The following is a 24,961-nucleotide window of genomic DNA, read 5'->3' as shown; positions in this document are numbered from 1 at the left end:
AATCTTGTAGCAGGTCAGAAATGAAGCAAGTCAAGGAGATAAGGTGTATGGAAGTGAAGGCAGAGGTGTCACGTGCTTCTGGAGTTCCAGGCCATTGTGAGCTTCCCAGCAGGAGCGCTAAGAACTAAACTCAGTTCCTCTGCAAGAGAAATGCAGGTTCTAAGCTCCTCTCCAGTCCCCAGGATCTTCTTAGTTGGTTTGCCAGCCACTCCAGGTGAAATGTTCATTGCAATTAGAACATTTGTGTATACTGAAATTTCAATACAGCCTGCCCTTTGCATGCACACTATCATGGTTCAGGGAGGTGTAGATATTTCTTAATGCCTCAGAGCAATGAAAGAGAAGGTGAAGAGTGTTGTGTGGGCAGTCCGAGATGATTGAGCGTGGCTTTATTCTAGTAGACACAGAATGGAGGCTGAAACCCACCTCATCTGTCAGGAGGATGAGGAAGAGTGTTAACCAGAATATCTGTGATCTCTAAGCTTCTTTCCTTAAAGGGAGGCAGACTAATTGACTTACATATAACAAAACCCATCCTTAACTCTGCTTAGGCAATCACGGAGTCAGGAGACGGAATTATCCAATGGTTGTCTAGTGCTTTGGGGGTCGATAGGTTAACTCTACAGAGCTTAATTAAGATTTGATAATAAATGCCCACTCTAAGCAGGATATTTCATTAGTCTTCATCGTGGCTGAGGTGAGATATTCTTCATAATTATATTCTAGGCTTTTGAAATTTGCTTCTGCTGAAGCAAGCTCCTCATTACTAATTAGGTTTCTCAAAGGGAAGATAGTTTCTCAAAGTGGCCTTCCCGATAGATAGAAAGGGTATCTATCAGCCACTTGAAAAAGGAGAAATTGGGATTCTTTTGCCTTATTTTTTTTCAACATCCACCCAATGAAACCAATATTTTAATTTTCAAGAAAGTATAAAAGAAAAAAATCAAACAGTGGCTATGATAAAATGTTACTTGTGTTCCTTTTCTGTGTGTGTGACATTGGGAAATGAATTTCCTTTCTCCAGCCTCCTTAAAATGTGTGAGCTCCTAAGGAAAGTCAGGTTCTGTAGAAAGCAGAAGGCCAACATGAGAGTTCATCTAGATTCTCCTACTCGTTCTTCTTAGAAGGGGAACGAGCCCAAGGAGAGGGGTTTCTGAAATGAAGTGAAGTGGATAACCACAGGGCCGTCTGCCATTCTGAACATCGTAGAGCTGATTTCCTTGGTGCTGCCCCACCTCCTCTGTGTTAGCATGAGAACCCTGCACTCTTTCTTGGCTTTCCTGGTCATGCCACCACCATTGCCTCGAATCTGGACCATGCCTTCCAACCAGCCTTTGAAGCTCTGGTCCTTCCTACTTACTCTTTCCTCCATGTGTACCATTATGAGATTCCAACAACTCTCTTTCTTGTGAAACTGGGCCGGGTGGATGCATGCTCTAATTCCTCCAAGCTGTGTGGGAGACCATTCCCTTTATTATCATCATGCCTTCCCTTCAGGTGTCTGCTCTCATCTGTTACCCTTTGCTCATGACATCTATGCTAAATTGACTGTGGAATCTCATACTTGTTTTCTCTTATGCTGACCATGTCCTTTCTCCATCATCTGATTGATAGCTGACTGTTCATCTCAGCAGGAGCTCACAGACTCCTTTGAGAAATCTCTCTGGACTCCCAGGTAGCACCTTATATCCTTGCTATGTCCTCTGTCTGAGGAAATCCCCCCTTCCATATGGTCTGAAATGTGCCTCCCTTACTGTCTCAATTGAGTTCCTCAAAGACAGGGGTAACTCATTTCCTTGGTGACCATTCTTGTACCAGACATGCTCTCAATACTCAGTAAAGTTGGCTGAGTAGTATTCATGTCGTTGGTCTTTAGTTGGTTCATTTCTTTGACATCACTGCACGTAGTAGGCACTCAGCAAGTGTTTAAGAAATAAATTGGCCCCCAAAGCATCGTGGAGCTTATAATTAAAAGAAAAAAAATGAACTTCTAGATTGCAAAATTATCTGCAGAATTTATTTCCGTGATATACAGGACAGTGACAAAGAACGTCACATTTTGTGATTTCTCCTGTCACCTCTCAACAGAAAGATGGATTATTCTTCGCTTATGACTTTAGTGTGAACCTCTCGGCTCTTCACCCGCAGCTTGTTGACCTGGGACTCCGCGATGTCAGCCCGCTCCTCGGCTTCCTCCAGCTCGTGCTGGATCTTACGGAACTTGGCCAGGTTGACATTGGATTGTTCCTCCTGTGAATGGGAACAAATTGGAGAGAACAAAATTTGACATTTTCTGTCTGTTAATTGCCTTTGCTGCTAAAAGAAGTTACAGGGTTTGGTTCATGAGTGAGAAAGTGAAAGGTTCTGTCATTTGGTGGCATTCTTATTTGGGGGCAGGACAGCCCACGGATTTGATGACATAATGAATATGCTTACACTGTCCCTGCCCCATTTTTACTCTTTCATATGCCTTTTCCTAGCACACGGAGAATGCTATATTGACTACACAGAGGTCAAAGAAGCAGGGATCTGATTCTATCTTGTTTCTAGAACACAAACTTCTAAGAGAAGACACAGTAGTGATATTGGATCCAGAGAGCTTTAAGGGAGAGTTGAGAACTGACAGAATGAGAAAGGTTTTTGTTTTTTGTTTTTTTTTTTTGTTTTTTTTAAGTTCGGAAGTGGATTTAATCACAATGTTAAATAAGGCTGAGGAGAATCCAGACCCTTATTAACATAGTCCCTATGATTGCTGGAAGTTTGGAACATTCTAAATAATGAGTGTGGTGCTGTAGAAAAGCATTGCTGTGTTAACGTGAATGAAACAGCACTTGAAGCAGTCTCAGAGAAATGAATTAGAATGTCTAAAGCTCTACTCATCTGCAGCAAAAGTTTGGTTTTCCAGATAAATATTCACTTTCCTCCCTAATTTTGAGCTCCTGGTTTGCGTAGTATTGTCTTATAAGAAAGCCCCTTGAATTATGGGGACTTCAGTGCCTCATAGAACCAGCTGTGGTCCCTGACCATTCCCTGCTTCTGCGGAGATACTCACAGCCTCCTCAGCCTGTCTCTTGTAGGCTTTCACTTTAGTCTGTAGTTTGTCCACCAAGTCCTGCAGCCTCAGCACGTTCTTGCGGTCCTCCTCGGTCTGAAAGATGCAGCAAGAAGATGACATCATTAGCGGGGACTGCCCTGCTAGTTTTACTTTCTCAAACTCTGTAAGCCTGGCAGAGAAGAAAAGGTCAGTCACCTGGTAGGTGAGTTCCTTCACTCTGCGCTCGTGCTTACGAAGACCCTTGACGGCTTCGATGTTGCGCTTCTGTTCATTTTCCACCTCGTTTTCAAGCTCCCTCACCTGGGAGAGAGAACACGGTTAACAGTTTGGCTGCGACTGTTCACACACGCATGGGTAGGGGGCTGAAAGAAGACGTGGACACCCACCCTAGCCTCCAGTTTCTGGATCTGCTTCTTGCCGCCCTTCAGCGCCAGCTGCTCAGCCTCGTCCAGACGGTGCTGCAGGTCCTTCACGGTCTGCTCCATGTTCTTCTTCATCCGCTCCAGGTGGGCGCTGGTGTCCTGCTCCTTCTTCAGCTCCTCCGCCATCATGGCGGCCTGGCGAGTTATAAAACAGAGTTGGTTAAAGGCTGACAAGGCCCTGCAGGATTCAGGCTTGCTATCTCCATCTCGCTCTCTGCTTACATCAGTGATGGCTTTCTTGGCCTTCTCTTCTGCGTTGCGGGCTTCCTGGACGATGTCTTCCATCTCTCCCTGGATTTGGGAAATGTCTGTCTCCAGCTTCTTCTTGGTGTTGATGAGGCTGGTGTTCTGTTACAAATTTAAAAAAGAAGAAGAAGAAGAAAGAAAACTATATTTAATTACATTTATAACCAGTGTATGTAGCACTAAATAGCTGATAATAAGAAATGTTCAGAATAAAAACAAAATATGAAGTTAATTCCAAGTTCCTGGCTTTTTCTACCTATATCTCTGGTCATAAAACATAAGTGATTCAATGTAAAATTTAATCTCTAGTGCCAAAGGTTATCTATGGCTGCTTATAAACACAAAGTAAAATTGTCCAGCTTTATCGTGCTATGTACCACACAGCTGATGAAAAATAACTTATTTTAGCTAGTCATCCATATTGGGTACCTCTATTTTGTAAGTTTATAAACAGCATATTTATTGATACAAAAGATAATCATGGGCACCCATGTTTTTGGAAAGTTAACAGTATTTGAAATGGTCAGTCAATTCTAGATGCTCATAATTAGTAAGAAAAGTGTCACATATTAACTAATACTTGATTTTTAAAATTACACTATGGATCTGAACATTTCCATAATTGCCCATTTTAGACATTGCAGTGTTCAAAAGTATTCTGTTACATGGGTTTATTATTTAAAAAGTAGAGTGTGCAAATGAGCATAAGACAAAAATAATATGCCTTCCATAAACATAGGCAACAGTAATAACATTTTTGCTTATCCTTTTGAATATTTCTGTATGCTTTTTTACCAAAAATAAAATAAAATAAAACAAAATAAAATAAAATAAAATAAAAGGACAGTGGATTCCTCACCTTAATTTGCTATATTCTCTTTCTGCTTTGTGTCTGTCTTTCTGCGGCAATGAGTGCTCCATATGGTCATTATGCAACATTAAACCACCACTTACTTAATTGCTTTATTTAACTTCTTTAAATAAATAAGTGGAACACAAGTGCTAACTAGCACTAATGACGGCCCCATGGATTTGAACCCAAAAGATCTTTCCATGTACTGTGATGTTAGCATAATAATAAATATGATGGCTTACTGTTTTTTACATTTTATCGGCTTATTTACTTGTTGTGTACAGTTGTGAAAGATTAGTTGGATGAGTGACTGCATATTGTCTTCTGAGCTTTCTTTCCATTGGCTTTAAACTCCAGATTGTTCAAGACCATGACTATGCCAGCCCAAAAGTGGACTTGTAAACTGTCTGTGTCTCAGTACATACTTAGGTCCCTCTTTCCATTTCCCAAAACCCTGGAAATACATGGCTGCCAACATTATGTGTGCATCTCATGAAAAAGCTCACCCCTTCAGACTGCCTTTAGTTTCTGGAAGTGCATTTGATAACCTTGGTCCTGAACCTCACCTGGGTGTGGAGGAGCTGCACGCGCTCACTGGCATCCAGTAGCTCTTGCTCGGCCACTCTCCTGCTCCTCTCTGTCTGTTCCAGGGATGCCCTGAGCTCCTCGATCTCAGCCTGCATCAGGTTGGCTCTGCGCTCAACCATGGCCAGCTGCTCTTTCAGGTCGTCCTGGCCTCTGAGAGCATCGTCCAGGTGCAGCTGTGTGTCCTGCACAGAAAGCAGAAAAACTCTTACTCACACTCTAGTTAAAAGGGATTCAAATTTAGTGACATGCTCACACCTGGATCTTATTAGCTCAGAGTCTGATTAAATAGGAGTATCTACAAGTACCCTTAATGACTTGTTCTTGGATGCCTAGTGCAGTACTTAAATTCAAAAGCACAAAATGGTTTATTTTAGATCCCCAAAAATCATAAAAATCAATCATGGATAAATCTGTGCAATTTTGTAGCAGGAAAGTACCCTTAGAATTCAGCTACACTGGTTACATCATTCTAGATGCTTAAAGGGGGAGGTCCAGAGCTGGGTGAGTCGTGCCTAAGTCCTAGCACTTGGGAAGCTGAATTGTGTCATCAGTATCTACATCTACCTTACCACTCATTTTGTCTCAGGTGACAAAGCAAATTCTCTCTTGGGCCTTTCAGTCTGAACATAGCTCCTTCCCAACTAGGCACATACAATTTTTTTTTATCCTGATACTACATTGCTTTGGTAATGTATATCCTATAATTTTCCTAAAAATCTAAGATTTGAATTCTATAACACTGAGCCTGCTGACACAGTGCATGTTCACCCCTAGGTACCTTCAGCATTCCCTGGGTGTTCCGAAGGTTCCTGATTGCCTCCGCAGCCTGGCGGTTGGCATGGTTCAGCTGGATCTCCATCTCATTGAGGTCTCCCTCCATCTTCTTCTTAATCCTCAGAGCATCATTCCTGCTGCGGATCTCGGCGTCCAGCGTGCTCTGCATGGACTCCACAACTCTGAGGTGGTTTCTCTTCAGCTGATCTATCTCTTCATCTTTTTCAGCAATTTTGCGGTCAATCTCAGATTTCACCTGGTTCAACTCCAGCTGGATGCGTAGGATTTTACCTTCTTCATGTTCAAGGGATGCCTTGATAAAAGCAACATTTTGGTGACCTCACTATGGTGGTTTCTCAAGAAGACATTTAGCCCTCCTCCCATTCTTTCAATATATCCTAACTTAGATTATTGATCCTGCATTTGAGTGGTATATATGTCTAGGTTTTCCTTGGTGGTATACATTGTCCCTGGGAGCTTAGGACGTGGTAGATTCCAGTTGCAATTCTCCTTAACAGATGGGTGAGCAAACAAAGCATATACCTCCGCTTCCTCCAGAGAAGCCTGTAATTCACTCTTTTCCTGATCAATTTGCTTCTTGATTTTCTCCAGCTCATGGATGTGCTTCCCTCCCTCAGCAATCTGCTCGGTCAGGTCAGAGATCTCCTCTGCGGAAGAACAGATGAAAGGAAGAGGTTGGAATGAATGGTGGCAGAATGGAAGAACCCAGTTAGAGCTAAGCGGGGTTGTGAAGCTTGGGGCTTACGCTGCAGGTTCTTGTTCTCTCTCTTTAACGTCTCAAGTTGATCCAGAGACTCCTCATAGGCATTCTTCACTTTGAACAGCTCAGTGCTCAGAGAGCGGGACTCCTTCTGGGAGGCTTCAAGCTCAGCCTGAGTTTCCTCGTACTTCTGTTTCCATTCTGCCAGGACCTGGAAGCGCGTCATTAGTTAGGCTATGAAGCCAGGCAGAGTGCCCCCCTTTCCCCAGTTGTAAGTCCCAGGTCCGGTGGGCCACCTTGTCAAAGTTCCTCTGCTTCTTATCAAGCGCAGCGCAGGCAGCGTTAGACCTCTCCACGTCAATCATGAGGTCCTCCACTTCATTCTGAAGCCGCTGCTTCGTCTTTTCAAGAGAAGCGCATTTGGAATTCACAGCTTCTACATGTTCCTCAGCATCCTGCAGACGCTGAGCCAGCTTCTTCCTGGGGTGGCGGTCAGTGCGAGAAGACTCAAAGTTAACAGAAGGAACTCTACCTATCCGCTGATTAGGGAAGTCTGTTTTCCCCTAAGATCTCTTATTTCTCTGTGCCCATAGGTTTTTCCAGAATTACTTCTTAGTGACCATTTTATCTCTCCCAGAATTCTGATTTCCCAGGGGAGCTCTTTTCCATCTGAAGTGTCTATTTCAAACATATCTATGAAACCAGAGAGAAGGGGGAGGGGAAACGATGCATTTCTTCACTAGGGTCTAGTGGGATCCTAGACTGAGTACATGGTCCTCTTAACTGTATAGATATGGAAGCTGTGAAATTATTTGATGCTCTTCCTGGTACAATTATTCCTTCCCATTTTCCTTCCCTTTTCCTTTACTTCAGTTTCTTTCTGTCTAATTCATTGAAACCCATACTTGGCCTCTTCCAGCTCCTCTGTGCGCTGGATGGCATCCGTCTCATATTTCGTCCTCCACTGGGCTACCTCGCTGTTGGCCTTGGACATGGCCCTCTGCAGCTCAGCCTTGGCTTCCTGCTCCTCTTCATACTGTTCCCGCAGCAGGTCACAGTCATGGCGAGCTGACTGCAGGGCGTGGGCCAGTGCGTTCTTGGCCTAAATAACCCAAAATTGTACACTGTGAGTTTGCATTCTGATCACTGGTGGTTCAGGCTGCCCAGTTCCATGCATGAAAGTCTCAACAGAGGGTTCTCACCTTGGACTCTTCCTCTAGCTGCCTCTTTAGTTCCTCAATCTGTTGTGTAAATGCTTGTTTGCCTCGGGAAAGCTGAGAAACCATAGCGTCTTTTTCATCCAGCTGTCGGGAAAACTCGCCTGAGAGAGGAAACACAAATGATTGAACTCTCTTCTCTCAGGTGGACCAGAATACGACCCTCCTTATTCATAGAGTGCAAAGAGTGTCTCCAGAATGTTCGTGAACTGCTTTCTTTGGTATTGTAGAATGGGGGATTCTTGAGGGTTATGGAGGTAACAAAACTTTCCCAAGCCCAAGAGGTTCATTTCCCAACTCGCCTCTAATCATAGCTTAGAGTCATTCATTTGTAACCATCTCTTGTACACATTGTGCAGGGCAAGACCCCAGCGTCCAGGATCGGGCAGACCTCTCATGCTTTGCTGTTCCCAGGCTAGTGTGGCACAGACTGACCTGACTCTGTGTGCAAGCGTGCCTTCTGGGTTGACAGTTCATTGATCAGGCGCTGCTGCTCCTCCTCCTTGGTCTTCACTTCACTCAGTTGGTCCTCCAGGGTGCGGCACATCTTCTCAAGGTTCCCCTGTGATGGGAAGTAAAGGACGGGACAAGATGATGCTGAGATTTAGAGATCTGTTACTATGTATGGCAGACACAGGCTGTTACTGATGTTGCTGCCAAGCCTTGCACAGTGCTTGGGAGCAGTTGGGATCACAGCAGTGGAGGAGCATATGTGACTGACTGAGTGAATATGTAATCATCAAAACTAGAGTCCTTTCTTTGGGGAAACATGAACATCATTTATGGCCCACATCATATAGAGGGGACTTTTACTTGCCACTGCATTACTATTGCCGTAGCTATAGCAACAATGTTTAAGGTGATTTTGAAAAATAAGATGTGGAACCTTGAGAGGTTCCATTTAATACAGTGATGTCAATCAGAGATCTTGGGTGATGTATAGTGTGGCTAGCTAGAGTCCCACAGAGTATATAATCACTTTCATGTATTTCAGATAATTTAGGAAGTTAGGAAAGACCTTGGCTTTGGAGACTGTCTCCATGTTACTAGCGAGATCATCGATCTCCATCTTCAGCTCGCTCTTCTCCTTCTCCAGCTTCTGCTTCACCCGCTGCAGGTTGTCGATCTGCTCCCCGAGCTCAGCCACGCTGTCCGCGTGCTTCTTCCGAAGAGCGGCTGCTGTGGCTTCATGCTGCAGCGTGGCCTCCTCCAGGTCCCTGCGCATTTTCTGGAACTCAGCCTCTCTCTTCTTGTTCATCTCGATCTGGGCTGAAGTGGCTCCGCCAGCTTCTTCCAGCCTCTCGCTGATCTCCTCCAGTTCCCGGGAGAGGTCAGAGCGCTGCTTCTCTGCTTTAGCCCTGGAGGCCCGCTCTGCCTCGATTTCCTCCTCCAGCTCCTCGATGCGGGCCTGGAGGTGGTGGAAAAGACCAACTCAGCTTCTTGGGTCAATCATTTTTCGTTTACTGATGAATTAGACGGATAGAAGATATGGATGTACCTGCAACTCCTTGATCTTCTTCTGCAGCTGCATGCCGAGGGCCTGCTCGTCCTCAATCTTGCTCTGCAGATTGCTCATTTCAAACTCTTTCCTAGTTTAACAGCAGCACATTAGCTCATGGTTAATTCTTCCCCCAGCCTTCCTACCTATGCATAATTGAACTTTTTATACTGATTGCCTTAAAATAGAGAGAAACACATGTTTTACAAATCTACCCAGTGCCATTTTAATTAAATATTTTTAAAGCTGGCCCTTGTTTATTTCACCCCAAATATGATGAAGCAATCATTTGGAAACACTCAAACCCGTGTTTCCCCTGCACCCACACAGTGAGAAGTCAGGGCTGAATCCTATAACGCTTACTTTTTGAGTTTCTCATCGAGCTGCTGTTTATCGTTTTCTATGTCCATTGTGGACTCTTGGGCCAGTTTCAGGTCCCCCTCCAGTTTCCTCTTGGCTCTTTCTAAGTCCATCCTCAGCTTCTTTTCCTGTTCCAGTGATCCTTCAAGCTAAATCAAAGGGGACTTTGTTAAACCCTGAACCCTATGTCCTTTGCTAGATACTCAAGAAAAAACTCAGAAGTGACAACAAATAGCACGAGGACTCTCAGCCTGCATTTCGAGGCTCATGGGCTCCACTGGTGGCTTCGTTCCATGATGGCGTATGTCATCCCTTATAAGGAAAAAGACTGCTTTTCATACTCACGTCATCCACTTGCTGTTCCAGCTTGGTTTTGGCTTTGGTCAGGGTGTTGACTTTGTCCTCCTCTGCCTGCAGGTCATCCAGGGTCTGCTGGTGGGCCTCCTGGAGGGCCTTCTTCTCCTTGGTCAGCTTGGCGATATTTTCATCCAGGCCTGCCATCTCTTCTGTCAGGTTTTTCACCTTTAGATTTGGACAGATGATGGGAATGTTGATTAAAAAAAAAAAAAAAAACATGTCATCTTGCCAAAATACATGATAATTTAACTTCTCAGGACAACATCCTGACAGGGAATACAGCAGCCATAAAAAAGATGGCAACATTGTAACATTTTCCCTTTCACGTTCCATGATTTTAAGGTTTAAGAGTCAGGCTTGAGTATTTGTAAATGCTTGAAAGTGAATAGTGGTTGTACCTTGTTCTCCGTGGCGTGCTTCTCCTTCTCAACCTTGGCCAGTGTCAGCTCAAGGTCGTCAATGTCCTTCTTCAGCTCTGAGCACTCGTCCTCCAGCTTCCTCTTCTTGGCCGTGAGCTCCGCGTTGATCTCCTCCTCGTCCTCGGCCCTCTCGGTCAGCTCTTTGATTTTGGCCTCCAGCTGGATTTTGGTTTTGATCAGCTGGTCGCACCTTTCCTCAGCATCAGCCAAGCCATCTGCTTCCTAATGGGAGAAATAGTACACTTCCATTTGTATAGGATATATCGAAAATACACTATAATGTATTCAAAATTGGGAACAGATGACTACCAGTTGATCTTTGAGTAGGCCATTAACTTGCTAACTTTAAAAAAAATTAGACAAAATGCACCAATCTCAAGATGTTGACCAAGTAGATTAATATATTAACTCTAAATATCTATGTGTAGAAGGTAAAATGAGGAAAAAGTGGCTTTGTTGAAAATACAAATGACTTACTAGCCCTCAGTCCTTATGAAAGAGTCATTTACTAATTCTTGAACTCAGGGTTTTTCCCCTCACATTCAATTACAGGCTTAAATTAGCCTGTTTTTGTTTTTTGTTTTTCCCTGCTCTGATAAAAATAATGTACTTTCTAGTTCCATTTACCTATATTTACCAAAGAGAGAATATTCTAATATAAGAGGATGTTGTATACAGAAAGGAAAATGTCTAGCTGTTTTCATGACTTTGTTCACCATGAACCAGGCTGTGTACAATGCACATAGTAAGCACCATTAGGCTGCTGTTTCTTTGGGTTTGAATCTTAATGGTTTGAAGGGCAGGCAATCACAACAGGCGCCTGGATAGAAATTGTTTACTCTGAGCCCTGGGATTGCTTATAGGCAGTCACATCCTGACTATGAACTATGATAGGACTATATGCAGTATCCGACACTCACAGCTTGAACCTGGAGCTGCAGGTCATTTTTCTCCTGCATCAAAGCTACCATCTTTTCTTCTAGTTCCTTCCTTTTTGCCTCTGACTTAGCCAGATCCTCCTTGGCCTTCTCAAAATCTTCCTTCATGTTGGCCATCTCCTTCTCGGTCTCCGCGCTCTTCAGCAGAGGTTTGATCTTGAAATACAGCTTCATCCAGGGCCAGTGTTTCACATTCATGAAGGCGCGGACGTTGTACTGAATGCAGAAGATGGACTCTCTGTGGAAGGAGAAAAACAGAAACAAGTGGGCAAAGATTGTGAAGTGACCATCACACGTGCTCTGGATTCCGAGATGAAAGAGGTAGGAAAGGCAGACACTCTTTGCTCCTCACCTCCTCTCCATCATCTTTTTGAACTCCACCCTCATCAGGTACCCTCTGCACACGGCTTGAGTGCGGGTGATGAGCTGAGCCAGCTTTTCATCTCGCATCTCCTCTAGAGTTCCCAACAGGCCGGCTTTAAAGAAAACCTTGGCAGAGAGCAGTTAGATTGTTATTTCACCTCAGGCAGAAACTCTGAAAGTGATAAAATCATGCCAGCAATTTGGACTGGTGGTACCTTAGTGTGACCGAATTTGTACTGAGTGTGGTCAATGTCAATGGAACCCAGAAGTTTCTCAGAGGCCTTCTTGCTATCAATGAACTGACCCTCAGGGATGGCACTTGCATTCAGGACTTTGTATCTGTCAAAACGAACAGCATAATTAAAACACATTTTTCTTTTCCTCATTGAGAAATAACAGCTAGAACAGTAGCAGCTACTATTGAAAAGATGGATCAGTCAAACAATAGAGGACCAAACAGCATTTAAAATTTAACAATGTTCTATGTAAAATGTGAGCGGATGTGAGACACACCTCTGCTTGAAGTCTGCATAGAGGATCCTGCTGGGGAACCCCTTCCTACAGATGCGGATGCCTTCCAGCACCCCGTTACACCTGAGCTGGTGCAAGACCAGTTCATGCTCCATGGCACCTGGAAAGTAGAATACATTCTCTATAGTCATCTAAAGAGAAGTCACACTGGGGTTGCTCTGCGCATGAGAAGGGTCTTACCAGGAGTCTTAGTTTCATTGGGAATGAGGCATCTGACAAAGTGGGGGTGGGTGCTCTTCAAGTTGGTCATCAGCTTATTTAAATTCTCCTATAAAACCGTATGGAAAGGTTTAGAGCAATTCTTGGCTATAGAGTGTATTTTTCTTCTATCACATTCTAATGAGCTATCTCAGATAGATCATGGTGACCAAGAGGACCAGCCTGTGTGTCTGGAGGGTGGATTTCTAGAACATTCCTGGTTATACATAAATAATTCATTCCAGCTGGTTTTTCTCAAACCACGACAATCAAAAAGATTTTGTATTGAGACTTTGATCGTAAGGAGTAGATGTTATGGAACACAGTGGGTGGTTTTTAAAGAGGGTTTGATTTCATTTAAAACGTCTTTACTGCCAGATCTTTCTTATTTGAGGCTTGGGGGAAGGCAAGGTCTCATTTATAACAGGCTTTGCTATGAAAGAGACACAGTGGGTGTGTCTTCTTTTTTTGTTAAAAACTTCCAGAGATATTTTTCAGATTTAGATGACTACTACTTTGTTCCACCTTTACCATAAGCATCCTTTACAATCTCTCATTAAAGACAGTTTAATTATCTTCTAAGTGTAAGGTTATACTGTACCCTGAAGAGAGCTGACACGGTCTGGAAAGAAGAACCCTTCTTCTTGCCACCTTTCTTTCCACCGCCGCCCTCTGAAAAGCAGAGTAGAAAAATGGAGGTCAGGATGGCCATGTTTCTAAAGAGTCCATGATACTCATCTCCCCCCTTCCTCCTTTCATAGCTCATCTATCTGTACATGCCTGTGTACCATGGTTGCTAAATATGCTTTCTTTCATTTCACTGACATTGGCCTGAGTTCTCGCAGTAGACTTGGCAATACTTATATCAGTGGTTCTCAACGTTCCCAACGCTGTGAGCCTTTGACACAGGCCTCAATCACAAGATTATCTTCATTCCTACTTCAAAATTGTAATTTCACTACTGTTATGAGTCATGATGTAAATGCCTATATTTTCTGATGATCTTGAGTAACCCCTGTGAGAGGTTCATTTGACTGTCCCAAAGGGTCACAGGTTGAGAACCACTAACCTGTACTGTCTCTGACAAACTGTGTATTTCTGTGATGCGATTCTTAGAAGAAGTTGATACTATAAAAAGTTACCTGCTTCCGCAGCTTGTCCCCCAGAAAATAGGAAAGCCAGAGTCTTCAACCCGGATTTCTGGTACAGCCCCACCACGGTCTCATTCAGGGGGTCCTTGTTCTTGTCCAGCCAGCCAATAATGTTGTAGTCCACGGTGCCCGCATAGTGCACCAGGGAGAAGTGAGCCTCAGCCTTGCCTTTGGCGGGTTTGGGCTTCTGGAAGTTGTTGGACTTTCCAAGATGCTGCTCATACAGCTTGTTCTTGAAGGAGGTGTCTGTCGCCTTAGGGAACATGCACTCCTCTTCCAGGATGGAGAAGATGCCCATCGGCTGGATATTAAAAAGGGAGAAGATAGCGATGGGTCCCTTAGAAAATTATGCTCTGGTAATTTGTGTGATTGGTACAAACTTGAAAAGGAGGCATTCTAAAGGAAGAACTTGGAATTATGCCTAAACAGATGACATCTTATCTCATCATTCCCCTCTTCTAACAAAATACGACCATCATCATCTGAAGAATGCATAGGAACGCATATACTTTGCTGAAAGACTTAGTTTAAAAGCCCATCTGGACCATCTGGCAAATGTGTTCAGTATGTAAGATGAAATTCTAAAGCTTGATTTTTACCCTACAAATGCATATGTACTCTGATATACTCCTTCTCACAATGTAACATCCTTGACCACAACCGATGGAAAAGATGGGAAAAGGAGAGGCTGTGTGTCTGATGAACGGGAATGAAACTTCATCAAGAAGAAAGTGCATCTCATGTTGCCTCATGGAAACTCTTTGTACTTTCAGCCCTTCTCCCATGTCTGTGGAATTAAGGACTGGTGATCCATCAGGTTTTGCTCACAAAGCAGTCTGATTTTTCTGAGACAAATTTGATACAGGAGACTAAAAGCAAATTTAGCATTGATGACTCTCCAAACTCACAAATTCAACCTCAAAAACTGTTTTGATAATCCAGAAGTTGAAATACTCATGAAGGAAGTAAATGCTTTTTCTGGAGCCTGCATAGTTTTGATGAGCAGTGGAAGGATTAACACATTTGCCTAAGTTGTGCTACCTAGGGTTTTACTTTTCTATGTTTGTACATTTTGAGCTGAGTATTTGAAATTTTCCTAGATGATGATTCCATTTTATTTCTCCTTTGTTATTGCTTAGGGAGATTCCACGTAGGTTCTTTCTTGGTACCAAAAGGCACATGACAATGTGTGGCATTTTGTGTGTGTGCATGTGCATGTATGAGAGAATGCATGTGTGTATATATGCTTGAAGGCTTGTGGAAACCAGAAAAGGATGGAGGATTCCTTGGTGCTGGTGTTCCAGGTGTTTGTGAGCCACTTGATGTGGATACTGGAATCACAATTCCAGACCTCATGATATCGCAACAAGCACTCTGAAACCACTGAGCCATCTCTCCAGTCCCAGGATCCTAACAGTTCTGAACGTTGAAGTTGTTCAATGATTTCTATCAAAATATGATACATCTGTTGCTCCAACTTAATTGGACAGATTTCCTTAATGACTAATTCCCTTAATTACTAATAGAGAATTCAGAGCTCATTCCGAAGGTAAAGTCAAATGGAAGTTTCGTATATTTACTGGATAGTAATCATGAGTAAGAGATAAATTGATAGATTCAACAATTAACTCCCCAACCTTAAGCATCTTACTATACAATGCCCTGTTATACAGAACACACGGGAGGTTGGTTACAAGCACAATGCAACAGCATAGCCATACTAGTAATAATTAACTATTCAGAGGACTGGCTGTACTTTCATCCATTCTTTCCATATGTATAAAATCATGTAGGAATAATAAATGAGGAATAAGAAAGCCCATGTATGGTTCTATGTGCCTTTAAGCACTCAGAAGACAGAAAGAGGAGGATCTCTGTGAGTTCAAGGTTGGCCTGGTTCTACATAGTGAGTTCCAAGGCCAGTGAAGGTCACATAGGGAGACCCTATGTCATTAAAAAACCAAGGAAGCATGAAGTTATAAGAGATGAAAATGTGAATCCATGTGTGCTATTTTTTCTTTCCTGGAGACTACTCTACTTTTTTCATTAGTAACAGATTGCTCATGACATGCCTTCGAACTGATAAGAGCACACAATCTTGTCAAGAGGTGCCACTGCCTACCCTTTGAGAGCTGAGATTGTAAGTAAACATAGAAAGGAGGACACGCTTTGTGCCTGTTCTGAAGTTTTGAAAGCCACACAAACCTTCTCGATGAGCTCGATGCAGGCCGCCAGGTCCATCCCGAAGTCAATGAACTCCCAATCAATGCCCTCCTTCTTGTACTCCTCCTGCTCCAGCACGAACATGTGGTGGTTGAAAAACTGTTGCAGTTTCTCATTGGTGAAGTTGATGCACAGCTGCTCCAAGGTGTTGAACTAAATAGGAAGAGATAAATGAATGTAAGCAGTTGTTCATAAGTTCCCTATTTGTTCCTATAAGTCAGGTAATACATTTTATTTTCAAATTTTGAGGCATTTAGAGTTATTATATTGACGGTTTATACCTTCAGATCATCCCTTAAAGGGTGTTATAATTTTAAATTAAGAGTTAAATTCTCAAATGCTTTCTAAGAACTATATTAAATATTGCATATTGGGCAAAATGCTGTTAAATAGGAGCTCTTTGAAATATTCAAATAGGATGAGCTAAGAAAGCGTTTCTACATTTGTGTGCTTGAACCCAAGATCAGTTTTGAGCAAGCTTTTATGGCCATCCTTTGAGACTCTCTCTAGTCCTGAAAACACAGCATTCTCTTTTATCCTATTCACACTGACTGACGTGTTTTCAGATCCCTCCAGTGACCCAATCTATCAAGAATTTGTACATTTTGTAGAGCATATCTTTTTATCTTTTGTGAAGAGGATTTCCAGGGCTCTAGCAAGACCAGTCACGTGACTGCTAAAGTGCATCTGCTAGACAGTTCATTACTCACGTCAAAGATCTCAAAGCCAGCAATGTCCAAGACCCCGATGAAGTACTGCCGGGGCTGCTTGGTGTCCAGCTGCTGGTTGATGCGGGTGACCATCCATAGGAACATCTTCTCATACATGGACTTGGCCAGGGCACCCACGGAGTTGTACACCTTCAGGAAGAGCATCCGTTTAGTTGTTTGAGTTGGACGCAGGGACAAACTTTTAAGTCTCCAGTGGTTCAAGTGAATCAGGGGCTTGAATCACACTTACCTGCTGCACCGTCTGGCCTTTGGTGACATACTCATTGCCGACCTTGACCCTGGGGTAGCAGAGGGCTTTGAGCAGGTCAGCAGAGTTCAGACTTGTCAGATAGGCAGCCTTGTCAGCAACTGCAGGGAAGATGCAAGAACAGTGGGCCTGACAGTGACTTACACAGCTTCATGGCAAACAGTGATGCTGGTGGCAATGCTTTCTTCCAGTGAGGGGCAAATGTTGTGAAGTCTGTCCATTTGTTTATGTCTGAAAGCACTCTTGCTCTTCATGCCAACTCTAGTTGTTCATAAGTTGGAGCTTGGGAAGCCTAGGCTCTGTGTAATTGTTAAAATACAGCAAAAGTACGCTGCAGATAATACTATGAGAAACCCTATCCCAGTGATGGCAAGGAAATTCTGAAATTATCACTGGAATAAAATGTGCTCCCATCAAGAAGTAAGCATTTTCTCATAAAAAGCAAATGAAGAGGGGTGAAGATGTAGTTCAGGATGAAGCCCTAGGTTCAGTCTCTAGCACCAGATAGACAGACAGACAGACAGACATACACAGATACACACCAAACACACACACACACACACACACACACACACACACACGCACACACACTCACGCACGCACGCACAGGAAAAACAGAACAGGGGAATGGACAGAAACAGTAAAGGTCCTGTAAATTTGCTCAGTAATGTAAAATATCAGTGTATCATCTCCTTGCCCTAAACCTTTTGTCGCTCCTTAGAAAGGTCAGGCAGTACGAATGGCTCCCCGCTTCTGAAAAGGCTCATGACACTAGTTGGATCAGATGGATGGTGACAACAGGAGTGTTACCTTCGGTGCCGTCTGGCTCAGCCTGCTCTTCCCTTTGCTTTTGCTTGAATTTCATGTTCCCATAATGCATCACAGCGCCTGTGAGCTTGTAAATGGCCACCTTTTCATCTGCACTGAATCCCAGGATATCAACAGCAGTCTGTTGAAAGAATTGAATTACCAACAATTATCACCATGGCCTGCCAGCTTGCTGGGGACACTGAAGGGTCTGGCTTCCCACGTCCTCACCATGATTTGCCTTATATCTGACTAATGCTCTGATGGCTTGCAAGTCCGTTTCTTCTCTGATCCACAGAGTAACATTAGGAGACATAGATTAGTCTTTCCATAATGAGTATTGTGGGTGCTAAGACAGCATGTGCACTATCCACACACTTTCTTGTTTCTTCTCTCCCAGCTTGTGTCTTCTTCCCCTATGTTGCCCTAACTAAATGCACAGCCCCAGTTTGCCAACCTCCCACCTCACTTGATATGGATGACTCCGGAAAGAGGCATGAGAAGAGCATTGGCTCCCACTGTTTCTCCACACATTTCTCTGATATCAGGTCACAGCTTAACTGACCATAAATTTTTCCTGACCATTCACATTTGTTGAAATGCTTTCTGTTTTATTCTCTGCTCTATCGGATTTTGTTTACGTTCTTAGTTACTCATTCTAAACATTGATGTGGCTTATAGAGAGAAGTCAGCATCAGAAGAGGTATATTAAAGTGTGTCTCTCCCAAAACTTCCTCCTTTCTTCTAGTCCTAGCTGGCTAGGGCTACCTCATCCTGAAACTACACATTATTAACAAGGCCCTGGAGTGAGGTTGTTACACTTTTTAAAAACTTTTCAGAATAGTCTAATATGACAGCTTTTCCAAGATTTCAGAGTAAGGAGACTAACATAAGGTAGAAAAGAAATCACTATATTATAGGGTACAAGTGTTGAGCCAAGAGTGACTAACACCATAAAAAGTAAAACGACCCAGCTAGGTGAGGGATGACAGGTACCTAACATTTATTGCAGATAGGAGACATAAATGCATGTGTGGGGTGGCATTTAAATCTGTGATATTTTCCCCCAAATGTAAAAAGCCTGAAAGGTAGCCCTGTCTGACCCACTGTTTGTGCTAGTCCATTTCACTCTGATAGAAGAGAGGGTTACGTACTATCTCCCGCCTCTTCCCCAACATGTACATATACTCATCCATAATAGATGACTTACGTCTGTGGCCATCAGCTCTTCCTGGTCATCAATGCTGGGCACTGTGATTTCACCTTGACTGACGTAAGCAAAGTCATATGGGTTGGTGGTGATCAGAAGCATCTCTGGACACATGGAAAAGAGCATGCAGAGTTAGTTTGGTTCTCAGCACATTTCCTGGGCAGGGTGTGGTCTTCCCTGATGGAGATAAATCAGGATGTTCCTTACCAATAAGCTCTGGTTTCTTATTGGACATGATTTGGTAGAAGATGTGGTAGCTCCTTTCAGCCTTGAGCTGGAAGGTGACTCTGGACTTCTCTAGCAGATCTGGAAGGGTAGATTAAGCACGTTTTAAATGATGTTAAATGACTTAAATCAAACGTCCTACAGCAGAAAGAAGAGCAAGGTTTTCCAATCTGCGTGCCCCAAAGAAATGACTCTCAGGCTCCAGTGTTCATTAACTCACAGGTTTCAATATCTGCAGAGGCCAGTTTGCCTGTGGCACCGAAATGGATTCTGATGAATTTACCCTGAAAGAGGCAAAAGAGGGTTGATTAGAAGCTGGAAACCACTTCATTAACTAAGGGCCAAGTAAGTGGAACGTACACCGGCATGGCATATCTAAATGTGCAGTGGTCATTCTCACACCAACAGGACAACCAGGAGACTTACAAATCGAGAAGAGTTGTCGTTCCTCACAGTCTTGGCGTTGCCGAAGGCCTCCAGCAGGGGGTTGGCACTGATAATTTGATCTTCAAGGGTCCCCTTAAGAAAAATGAGAAAGGATGATAAAGTTTGGGTTGTCTGAGCTGTATATACTAAAAGAGCTTTTCATCTGTCCCCAGACCCCCTACCCTTGGTCACACCCTGTAGCTAGGGAAGGCTTTAGAAAGAAGGTGGGAGCCCATATTGGAGAGTTGGACATGCCTATGACATGGCTTGATTTCTATGCCTCTCAGGCCCCACATTTGCTTCTTAGAAATGGCTGTGGAGACTCAGGCTTATACCTTGCTAGCCTATCACCCTGTTCATCTGAGTCTCACAAAGCCCTTCCAAAGTTTATTTTCTAAACTCTGACATTGTGGGCATCTGGTTGCTATGGTTTCGACATGCCACTGTCACGCTTTGAAAAGCCTGGTTTTTCCTCCTGCCTCTCTCAGATGGACATGCCCACCTGCATTTTGCCAGAAGTCGCCTCCTCCTTCTTCTTGTCCCCAGTGACTGCAATTGTTGCAAAGTACTGGATGACACGCTTCGTGTTCACAGTCTTCCCGGCCCCGGATTCTCCACTGAGGGACAGAATGAAAGTCAGAAGGTAAGGCAGGAGGTCCTGCCCTAACAATCGAAACTCAGCAGACAGAAAGATGAGGCGTCTACTTACGTAATCAGGATGGACTGATTCTCACGATCTGCGAAGGGAAGAAACCACAGGGTAAACAAAAGCACAGACGCTGCTAAAGCTGTGTTCTTCTTCTTCTCACAAGTCTTGGGAACTAAGTGTGGAAGGTGTGCTAATTATCACACTGGTGTCATCTTTAATGTGGAGGATTATGGGATGCACCAGCCCACTCTCTTACAAATACAGGTGGCCTAACAGTTCCACGTCTCCTTCTTTTACCTGGATCATAGTTCAAAATCCTGTTGTGTTTTGTATGGCCAAGTGGCTGCATGCCCTGTAGTGCTTATAAAATTTCAAAGCTTACTTTTTAAAATGAGATAATACAGTAGATGTAATTAAGATGCAGAGCTGATACCTAACTGTGATCAAATTGAACTGAAATGAGCATCAACCAATTTGGATTTTAGCATAGACGTCTAAGCAAATTTCCCTATACGTTTATAATCGGTGCATCACACTCTTAATCAGTTTTTCCACTCTTCTTGCTCTTATCACATGTGCAAAGCATCTCTTTCTCAAGGAGCTGGCCACATGTTCTCTGTGCTGAGTCTACAAGTGTTTTCTAGTGCTTGTAGAGGTTGTGATTATGGGTATACTCACCCGTCAGCATGAACTGGTAGGCGTTATCAGAGATGGAGAAGATGTGGGGTGGGGCCTCCTGGCGCTTTTTGCCTCGGTAGGCTGCCACCACCTCAGGGTTGTACACCGGCAGCCACTTGTAGGGGTTGACGGTGACACAAAAGAGGCCTGAGTAAGTCTGTACACAAAGAGAAGGATGCTCAAGTCAGCAATCACCTCATTACTCCAACTTGGAAATAATACTGTGTGGGCCAGGGGAGAGGATCTAAGGAAGTGTGGATCCTCATTAGGCTCCATGGTTGCATCCATTGGCAGCTTGCCCTCTACCCCTCCCCCATTGTCCACTGTGGCACTAATGTTCCAGATAACCAACTAATGCAGTTAGGCAGAGAGCTAACTATCAGCACGTGCATTTTCAAAGGCACCATAATTTATAACACTGACATAATGGGACATTTCAACAGCAGAAAGTACACGGACTGGATGAAACCCGGTAGGGGACACTCACGTAGATCATCCAGGCTGCATAACGCTCTTTGAGGTTGTACAGCACAGCGGGCTCGTGCAGGTGGGTCATCATGGCCATGTCCTCAATCTTGTCGTACTTGGGAGGGTTCATGGAGAAGACTTGATCATCCTTGACGGTGACCGTCTGTTAAGAATGGAAGGATACAGTTGGTGCCAACTAGTTAGCAGAAGAGTATTCATGCTTCCCAACCTCTCCCACGTCTTGCTTTTACTCACAGCTCCGCCTTCGGTCTTGGCTGTCACCTTCCCCCCTTCCCTGCTCTGCACTGTTGCTTTCACATAGGACTCCTTAGCATCCACCACAAACACCGATGACTTGGCATCAAAAGGCTTGTTCTGGGCCTCGATTCGCTCCTTTTCAGACTTCCGGAGGTAAGGAGCAGCCTCCCCGAAAACGGCCATCTCAGCGTCGGAACTCATGGCTGCGGGCTATTGGTGGCAGCTCAGGGCCAGGTGCACCTAGAAGAAGAAATGGGAATGAATGATAACCCTGACCTGTGGGTCTCCACATTAACATGGCTAGTTTGCCACTCTCTTATGCTATTTCGGGTTTGTCTTGTGGAGTGTGCCAGGGAGCTAAGAGAAGACAAGAGTACCTAATGGTTCTGGGTTAATAGTTTAATTTTTTGAGATATTTTAAGCTCTGGTTCTTCTTTCTGTATTATAAACCACATTTGAGAGCTGGGAGGGGGATGCTAGCCATCCAACGACACTTGTCAGGCTACAGGTTGTTGTTTCTGTGTATTCTTTCCTTTCCCTGCCCATCTGTTCCATGTGTTTGTTTGTTTGTCATTGTGATGATAGAAAGACATAGAAAATAACGTTTCTGTTTCTGTTTCATCTTAATAAACTTATTTTTTAAAACTTAAATATTGCTTGGTGTGATGGTACACACTTTCAATTCCAGCACTTGGGAGACAGAGGCAGGCAGATCTCTATGAGTTTGAGACGAGCCCAGCCTTCATAGTTCCAGGAAAGCCAGAGCTACATAATAAAGAAATACTGTCTAAAAAAAAAAAAAATAGCCATTTCCCTTGCCACAACTGTTAAAATTGAATGCCAAAATCCTTAAGTTTTTATGTAAGAAAAAAAATCTAAATTCAGGTTGAATATTTTATGCACAAAAACTTGTAGTTAACTAACAAAAATTAAGTAAATAAAGGAAAAAAATAAGCACAATGGATAGTAATAAAATATTAGTATAAGGAAAACTGTAAATTAATGAAAAATGATTTTGTTCCAGGTCAAAACCAAGTCCCTCCTGTCAGTTTCTAAACTATGCATAAGTTGTCACTCTTACTTGAGCACAAATAACGCTGAAGAATTACTTAAGGAAAAAAAGCATCTACATTTTAATGAGACTGCCCAGTGGTCCCCTATCAAAGTCTGTCTTTGCCAGTTTATACTGGCTTCAGCCTCCCCCAACCCCTTGTTTCAGCCTCCCCCAACCCCTTGTTTCTGCCCGGTCCTTACTGCGTCAGGCTTATGGCCTCCCTCTCTCTTACCCTCTCTCTTTGAAAACATCACCTTTCTAATTTCTCTCCTGAAACTGATAGCCACTATGAGGTTTCAAACTGAAACCAATTCACAACTTTTTTTTTCCAACTGACAAATCCTGGTCAGATAAAATAACTCCCTCTCTGGCCGGAGTAAGAGCTGGTGACCTCTGGAGTGGAAGAGGAGCAGTCCGGAAGAGCATGCAGGTGCTAGTGACTGATGGTGATGACAAAGGCTCTAATCTTTCATAGACTTTCCATAAAACATCTCAGTCTACTGTTAGAATCAGTGCATCTCTTCTCAAAATAGATACAAAAATTTCCCCATGCTGTAGCTTAGAATCAACAAATGTCTTATGGGGAGATGTGGAAATTGAGAACTGTTTTCAAGGGACAGATATTGAAACATTGGTGTTAGCATTTTCCCTTCAAACACTATTCCATGACCTTGTTTGTGGGGTTTTAAGTGAAGCACTTTTGAATCGATTACTCTGCCTTAGTGATTGCTGTTATGCAGTAGATCCTGGGGCACAGGAAGGACACTAACTCTCTGCTCTTGCCTCAGCAGTCCTTTGTCACCTTTAGGCCACTCGCCTTCAAGGGACTTTGTTGTGTGGTGTTGGGCTCTATTCACACAGTGGTATCACCTCCAGTGTCAACAAGCAACATTTATTCCCTTGGAAGCAATAGATTTGCTACTTTTTCTACATTGATATTACCTAATATATTGACTATGAACTTGCTTAAATACATAGCAAGTTTTCTTCATTTATATGTTCTTCATGTACATCTCCTCATGCAGAAGACAGGAGACCCACTGAGCGTTTTGATTGATGGAAGAGTCGTTGGCAACCACTGACTTAGATCTTAGACAACAAGAGCCAGAGGGACATTAGCAGCCGACTTGAATCTGCCCTTCTGATTTTACTGATGAGGAAACTAAGGTTCAGCAAGGTAAAGGGTCATTCAGGGTCACCGAGGTGGTAAAAGGCAGTGACGAGCTATGAGCCCGGCTGTCTAAGTCCACGTCTAGTGTTAATGCTCTTGCAACACACATGTTTGAAGACACGTAAAAGCTAGCTGGCGTGACCCAAGGAGTTGAATTGGTGAAAAGCCTAGGTTGGCACCCAGGAATTTTGACTTCTGGTGCAACGTTGTTTTTTTTTCTACATATATTAAATATACATGAGGGTTGCCTTCTCCCAACAAAATGCAAAAGAGGAATTGCATAAAGTTTTGTTTGATTAAATTAATTGCATAAAGATTTGTTTGGCTTTAAAGGGCAAAGTTTAAAAAAAAGATAAAAAAATAAAATAAAATAAAAGGCAAAGTTTCATGAGAAGCTACTTATGAAGACCAGTTGCTCCTATGCCCAATAATAAGGTAGAAAATAAAACAGTTACTCATTAAAACTTAACAATAGCGAGAGCCCTTTGTTCTCTGGAAGGTAATAATAAATTTCTCTTACCTCTTGTGTTACCAGATGAAGAAGGAGGCAGGCTTGAGTCAGACAAGTACTGTTGAAAGAAAAAAGAGATGCTGGGTATTTCCCCCCATTATATGACAAAGTCCTAGAGCTATATTGTGTGCAATGCCTCTCTCAGGGATGCCGACATTACTTAGAGTTTGGGAAGGAACAGTCATCTCCCTCACATGAGCACCCGCTCCCATCAGGAGTGCACAGCTAGCCAAGTGCTCTGCTACACATACCTACCTTTAAGGGTTTGAGGAAGGACAGGACAGAGGCACCCCAGCTTCACTTTTATAGAGGCTGTTCTGCAAACACAGCAGCCACCTCAGCTGTCCTAGCTGCGGACCTACTTGGCAAAACCATTTTTGGCAATCTCTTTACACAATATTCACTGACTGTGGCTGTGAATGGATATAATTAGAAATATTTCTTGTCATCTATAAATAATTTGACAGGGGATGATCTAGGGTTCTTTATAAGCATCTGATAGGGAATGGAGATCCAGGGTTTTTGGAGGCTGTTTCTCCCGGCTTGGGTGTTGTATCATTCATCACAGAATTCAAAGCCAGGTCCCTACTCACTCTCGTGCCTATAAAGCTG

General features: G+C 43.4%; 1 protein-coding gene across 1 annotated transcript; it reads right to left on the bottom strand.

The window, feature by feature from the left end:
* Positions 1-1,990: 1,990 nt before the first annotated feature.
* Myh4 (myosin, heavy polypeptide 4, skeletal muscle) lies at positions 1,991-24,626 on the bottom strand. Its single transcript, NM_010855.3, has 40 exons — positions 24,605-24,626; positions 24,359-24,407; positions 21,611-21,853; positions 21,375-21,518; positions 20,888-21,044; positions 20,270-20,297; positions 20,063-20,177; positions 19,561-19,653; positions 19,355-19,418; positions 19,117-19,215; positions 18,910-19,013; positions 17,703-17,841; positions 16,875-16,993; positions 16,625-16,774; positions 15,897-16,067; positions 13,683-13,992; positions 13,142-13,212; positions 12,523-12,610; positions 12,325-12,442; positions 12,027-12,150; positions 11,801-11,937; positions 11,431-11,686; positions 10,490-10,732; positions 10,080-10,256; positions 9,738-9,883; positions 9,375-9,465; positions 8,895-9,284; positions 8,312-8,438; positions 7,862-7,980; positions 7,565-7,761; positions 6,956-7,139; positions 6,705-6,870; positions 6,482-6,606; positions 5,943-6,251; positions 5,143-5,346; positions 3,700-3,825; positions 3,442-3,612; positions 3,251-3,355; positions 3,053-3,148; positions 1,991-2,250 (listed from the first exon to the last, which is right to left on the bottom strand). Exons 3-40 carry the CDS (start codon positions 21,812-21,814, stop codon positions 2,098-2,100), a joined length of 5,820 nt encoding a protein of 1,939 aa, NP_034985.2. The 5' UTR covers positions 21,815-21,853; positions 24,359-24,407; positions 24,605-24,626; the 3' UTR covers positions 1,991-2,097.
* Between the last annotated feature and the right edge of the window lie 335 nt (positions 24,627-24,961).

Source organism: Mus musculus, chromosome 11 (genome assembly GCF_000001635.26).
Source record: "Mus musculus strain C57BL/6J chromosome 11, GRCm38.p6 C57BL/6J".
Taxonomy (NCBI): Eukaryota; Metazoa; Chordata; class Mammalia; order Rodentia; family Muridae; genus Mus; species Mus musculus.
Note: the sequence above shows the minus strand (reverse complement) of the source record. Positions and strands in the feature narration are given on the sequence as shown.

Excerpts from the sequence above, each read along its gene's own strand:
- Myh4 (NM_010855.3), bottom strand. The coding sequence starts at position 21,814 with ATGAGTTCCGACGCTGAGATGGCCGTTTTCGGGGAGGCTGCTCCTTAC. Across the intron at positions 19,216-19,354 it reads CTCTGCAGATATTGAAACCT|ATCTGCTAGAGAAGTCCAGA; the intron begins GTGAGTTAATGA and ends CTACCCTTCCAG. Across the intron at positions 11,938-12,026 it reads ACAAATTCGGTCACACTAAG|GTTTTCTTTAAAGCCGGCCT; the intron begins GTACCACCAGTC and ends CTCTCTGCCAAG.